General features: G+C 36.0%; 1 protein-coding gene across 1 annotated transcript in view; it reads right to left on the bottom strand.

Moving 5' to 3' along the window:
• Window positions 1-761: 761 nt before the first annotated feature.
• Window positions 762-6,000, bottom strand: part of LOC121413829 (myophilin-like) — a 43,592-nt gene continuing 38,353 nt past the window's right edge. The window contains exons 3-5 of the mRNA XM_041606793.1: window positions 5,014-5,080; window positions 3,284-3,421; window positions 762-2,077 (exon numbers count right to left, since the gene is read on the bottom strand). Of these exons, the coding sequence (XP_041462727.1) occupies window positions 1,883-2,077; window positions 3,284-3,421; window positions 5,014-5,080 (400 nt within the window). The 3' untranslated portion in view covers window positions 762-1,882. The remainder of the gene's footprint in view (window positions 2,078-3,283; window positions 3,422-5,013; window positions 5,081-6,000) is intronic.

Here is a 6,000-nt window from a genome sequence, read left to right as displayed (position 1 = left end):
TTTTATGACATATTACGCTCACATTTCCATCGTGTCAATTTGACTCGGTATGGCGCGAGTTGGGAGTCAACCGCAGTCAACGCTATTCCATGTTAATTGACTCGGATTCAGAGTCTGACTCGTAAAGTGGTATCAGCTGAGAAAGCGCTGAATTTTGAGCGAAAGCCATTAGGAAATCGAGTCACTTTGACAAAGAAACAGAATAGACTCGCAGTTCACGCCATTCAAAATCAAATTTGATACCATGGAAATAAGAGCGTCCATGGTGCAGTCTGTGTAAAATGCCGATTAACTGGTCTACAGCCGATTTGTGTAAACTGTCATTTTGGTGTCACCATTCTGCACCACCAGTTTGTCTAATACACATTTGCCACCTAGTCTATTTACAGTTTCGTCTAATTCCCATTTAGGCTACTTCCATTCGTAAACTATCGGTCTCTCATCAGTTAATCACGTTACTCTATAGAACTGCTTATGATTTTTGTTTTCATGTGAGAAACTGAAATAAAATAGGTACCAGACGAAGGGTAAATTAGACCAATTGGTAATTACTGCAAATGTATTGTAGATCAGACAGCAGTAGGACCGATCGGTTGTAGACCAAATATATTTAGCCCACGTGATATTAGACCATATGAGAAGTAGACCAAGTGAATATGTGTCATCTAAGATCATTATCATATTTAAAATAATAAGAATTAAATTATTGCAGTAATCAAAATTAACAAAATATACAAAAGTCCAGATTGATTAACTTGGGATTGTGTGCTGCGGCTTTTATTTCCGTATGAACAATTTATTATGTATACATTGAATAGAACATCGTGTCATCTTCTTCGTTAATTACAATTCTTTTCTCCCGATTATTATATAAAGTTAACAATGATTTAAATATGTATTTGAAAACTTTAAAAAAAAATCAATTTTCAAGAAAGAACCAACTCATTTCGTAAATTGTAAAGAAAAACTGTTTAATGCAAATGGCAAATGTTTTTTAATACCATTTTATAGATGCAAAAACATTTTTAGGTAATCTGGATTATTTTTCCGTAGTGATCACATAAGCATGATTGTAAAAGTATTATCCTTTGTAGACTTCATGAAAAAGCCTAACGATCCTTGAATGAAATATAATTATGATATATAGAAATTAAATCACATTCTAATTACTATTCATTGCCTCACACAAGTATAACTTTTCTAACAAATCTGCTTTGAAATATTCAACGCTAACATATACAAAATTAAAACGATATTCTTGATAATACATAAGGTTACATTTCATGCAATAAGATACATGAGCCATGTTCGCATTCGCATTTTTACTTCCAATGGATGATAAAGAAAATGTTCCTGCGTGTTCGTGACATAAGACATGAATAATAAAAGCATTCAGTTTTGTTATGTATCTGAATGATACTAAGTAAAGTTTTTTTTTCATTAGGGATATGAATACATGCATACAACAACATAATTATAATTTTGGTAGAATGATTGTGTTTGGGAAAATATTGCTAAGGACAGTATAAGCATGATAAGAAAGGAAGGGTTTTATTTGGATGTCACTAGAAAATAGTACAGGATTGACTTTTTTGGAAAAGTTGGAAAAGTATTCGATAACTCATCAGAGTTGAAATGGCGCCTCTTCCAATTTTTGAAAGAAGCAGCATTGTCCCTGATGAATTCATGAATTCACAACAAATAAGTCTGAATTTGAATTTACAATACTTATTCGGCATCCGGCATTTCCTACCCTATCCCTTGATCTTTCTATATCAGCTGATCTTCATATTTTTATTCTCTATCCTGCTTCCAGAATGGTCTGTGAGTGCAATGGCGTGGGACGTAGTGGTTGTGTTGATGGTGATGGGGGATAACTGATTTATTTGAAGTCTGAGTGGATCTGGCGGGGCCTGCCGAAGTCTCCACCAGCCTGAGAGGCACCCTTGTTGGAACCCATTTGAAGACCAATCATGTGCTTGCCAGCATCCAGCTGATCTTGGGAGAACTCCCTGACGTTTCCTTCGGAGTGTTTGGGTCCTAGGATGGGGCCGTCATAGCCGGGCTGGGATTGGGCCTTTGGAGGGTGGAGGGCAGAAAGGAAAGAGTATATGTAAGAATGAAAAATTATAAACGAAATAAAAAAGAAGTATTGCGAACAAAAATTAAACGTCCTGCAGTTTTCCCACAATTTCTCGGAATTCTATCACATTTTTAAAATTTTCGTTGGATAGTAACCAAGAATCCCAGTGACTATTAATTCCAATAAATCACACTACAAATAACAATATTTTATGAAAATGAGGGTTTCCTATAAATGGAGCTTCTGGCAAAGATGAATCCTACTTAAATAACTGTTACTTACAGCGGACATATAACTGAGGGGTTTAAAAGAAGAATAGCACCTCCAATTGGTTATGCGATGGGCAAGGGAGGTTGTTAGGTACATGTATACTTGAAGTCACCAATTAGAAATTACCATAAAAGACAATAACCAAACTGAATAGGTCTATAAAATTCACGCAGTATGTTTCTAACAAATAATTGTCATCGTCTGAATGATACTTTAACGTTGTTTTTAATGGGTAGATCGGGCTTTTTTAACACAGTGATTTGAATGAAGGAAACTTGTTTAACAAAATTAGCTAGTTCTGAGATACAATATTTGAGCGTATGGTGATCAATTAATTTGTTCAAACCTCTTGAACCTGCACAGGGACTACGTGACATAGCGACACTGAATTAGTGAAGACAGGATTCCAATCATTGAACCTCACTGATTACAAATACCGCTTGAATAGAAAAGCATGTATTTAGACCGCTTACAACAGCTAATAAGGTCATGTATTTATTGCAAGGCACTACAGGACCAGTCAATTGATCAGTAATACCTCGGTCACATTCGCTCTCCGGCGGCCCTAATATACATACGGCGAGTCGAAAACAGCCGCTTTATTCATTTTTATTCAAACCAACTTTCTGTAGCCGGTACAATAATGTTTAAACGGCTGATTTCGACTCGCCGTACGGCCGACGTAGAGCAAATGTGACCGAGGTATAATGGTGCATTCTATGAATAGATTGTAAGGGGGTATGCGTCCGCTTTTCACATTTTGATAGGATACTCTTATCTAAATGGAGTGCTTTTTTTTGGGGGGTGACGCCTTCTTCTATTACCCCCCATAACCATGATGACAGTCTATTGCATCGGTCAGATCAGAATCTTCTTGAATATTTTAATATAATTAACATGTGATTGGAGCTTTTTTCATTATCCACTTACATATCGACCAAGAGCGACAATGCACTGTGTGAACTGTGGGATGTTCTTTGACTCGAAAAGATCGTTGACTTGGAAGACTTCTTGGTCCTTTAGTCCGAATACCTTGCATCCTTGGATAAAGGCTTCAAGGTTTGCTCTCTGTTTATGATGACCAAGACCGGGTTGGATGGAGTCCCAATGTCCCGCCGTGCCAAAGGAAGCGAAGAATGGATGCGGGCATAATTGAAGGTTTACCAGAGAATATTCCAAAGAGAATATGGCGTTAGTACAGGATAGATCCACACAAGCAGACAACGATTGGATAGGTGTCGGCCATGTATCAGATGAGTCCAGGATGTGTCAAGATTTGTAGGAGTTCATCAGTTACACCAGGTGGGCAGTAGACAGGTAGGAAAAATAGAAAATGGATGATGTGATGTGAAAAAGGAGGAAAAACAAAGATCAGACTGGTTGTCTGTTGGTTTGATTACGAGCGCAGTTTAAAGAAGGCCTTCGTTCGAACACTTTCCACAAGCATGATTTGAAGACATGTCTAATGACTGTCATGTCTTCAAAGATGTGTTAACCCTGAATCTCCCGGGGTATTATGATTCTTGTCATTCCCAGATGCCCCCCCCCCCCCCCTTAAGAGCTCGGCCGCAGATTGTGCGATCACAACGAAAATTTGAATGATGGAAGTGAATGACGTAATCTATGCAGTTGCATTGGTAAATTTCACTGAATTCATATATTTTTATTTTGTATAAATTAGTTATGCTAATTTATTCATGAAATCATACTTTTTGCTCTGATTCACTATATGAAGCTCCGAGAATACTGTTTTTTGGTGAGAAAGACCGATTTCTTATGTATTTTATCGTTTTTTTTAATTTCTTATGTATTTTACTTTTTGTTTTTATTGTTTTTCCAATGGCAATCGTTCCAGACTCAATTCAGATCATAAACAAGGCCAAATTAAGTTCAATCAGTAAAAGTAGAAATAATGATACATTTATGAATTTTGGCTAAATACACAATTTGCATTGGATTTATACATGAAATCACGTTTAAGAGCAATTTTGGTTCTGACATGCACTTACATAATGTTGCGTATTAAATGTCTTAACGGCATACCCGGGTGTCACAAATATGGTCTCAAAATTTGCGTGAGACTTGAAAGTAAATAGTCAGTGAGCGGCGAGGTCAAAAAAGTTGGGGAGCAGATATATCGCGAAAACTGTCGAGGGGGCCATTATCCCCCCCCCCCCCCCGAGAGAGTTAGGGTTAAACTGTTAATGTACAGCATTGAAAACAAATGTGTTTCGACGTAGATATAAAAAGATAAAGGATTTTCTTTTTTTCAAATTATTAAATGGTAGATCATTGCATCTCGTGGAAACTTATCACCAAACGTGTTTTATTTTCATGAGGCATGCAATTATTTTTTTTTCAACTACATATTAATAGCGTTATTTTTCTTTACATTAGAATACTTGGCGTAAATTACCTGGTTTCAGTTAAGTTGATATCAGCAAGCACAAAGCATTACTAACTAAATCCATCGGGTGCAGAGTGTACCTAAAACCTTATGTTCCTAAAATCTTTCGTACCTAAAATCTTATGTAGTCGACGTAATCAAAGCACATAAACTGTATCAAAATTCACTTTATTTGTTTTGTTTTTTCAATTTTCGTGTATTTATGTGATTTGAAGTATTTTCAAATCGCTAGGTTTTAAAAAGAGCGACGAACCTGCTTGAAAACGGCACTTGAGGTATCGATCTTCTTCACCGCCCCGTCACAGAATTTGTTGACCAATCTGAAAAAGAAAGTGATGATTCATTCGTAAATAATAAACATTATTCGCTGACTTTTAGACATTGCAAATCTATCAACGTTCTTAGACCTTGTCACCTTCTTGCATTTGAACCCCTAAAACGCGAACAATTTGATAAAATGTCAAGTACATCAATATGTTATTGAAAAAACAATTTATGAAAAATGAATTAATTGAAATAATAGGCGAACGTGACTGTGTGCATCAAACGTAATTCATCTAAAGATTAATTGTCAAGTGGTCATACGATGTTCCTATCAAACAATCTCCCGTGGTAATTGTAAAATATATGTATGTATAATATTGCTGATGATTATATGCATGAGAAAGAACTTTAAAAATGAAAAATTCAAACAAATGAATACATGAAATGAAAGAAAGATGGACTTACGAACCGAGTGAGGAGAACGCCCTTGATGGATGTTGATAAATGAGAATGAATAATGGTCAGTGTAGTGGTTTAAAAACACTATCGTCTTGGGTAATAAGTGTGATAATTACCCTTCAGTGGTAGCCGTGGCATCTTCGCCGTGGTCACGTGACTAGGGTGAATGCATTGCACATAAACTAGTCAACAAGTATCCATAGATCGCGTTCATGCCAACCGCCACGTGAATGATGATAAAGATGATGATAATGATATGAAAAACGGTAGCTGGTATAATGGTACGCAGGTAAATGACCCCCTTAAATTGAATCTTCGTATTTATGCGTACATTTTTTTCAATCTAACCCAATAACTCCGATGATAAAATTTGGAAACCTTGTAAAATAGAATAAATCATTTATTATGTTTTAATGAACTCCTAAAAGTAAGTCTTTTGATAGGTCGACTGAATCTGATTTACAATAAAATATCAATCATGATTAAAACGATACGTCGTGTGAATTAAAGCTTTTTA

This window comes from Lytechinus variegatus, chromosome 4 (genome assembly GCF_018143015.1).
Source record: "Lytechinus variegatus isolate NC3 chromosome 4, Lvar_3.0, whole genome shotgun sequence".
Lineage (NCBI taxonomy): Eukaryota > Metazoa > Echinodermata > Echinoidea > Temnopleuroida > Toxopneustidae > Lytechinus > Lytechinus variegatus.
The sequence above is the reverse complement of the archived record's forward strand: the minus strand, read 5'-3'. Positions and strand labels throughout refer to the sequence as shown.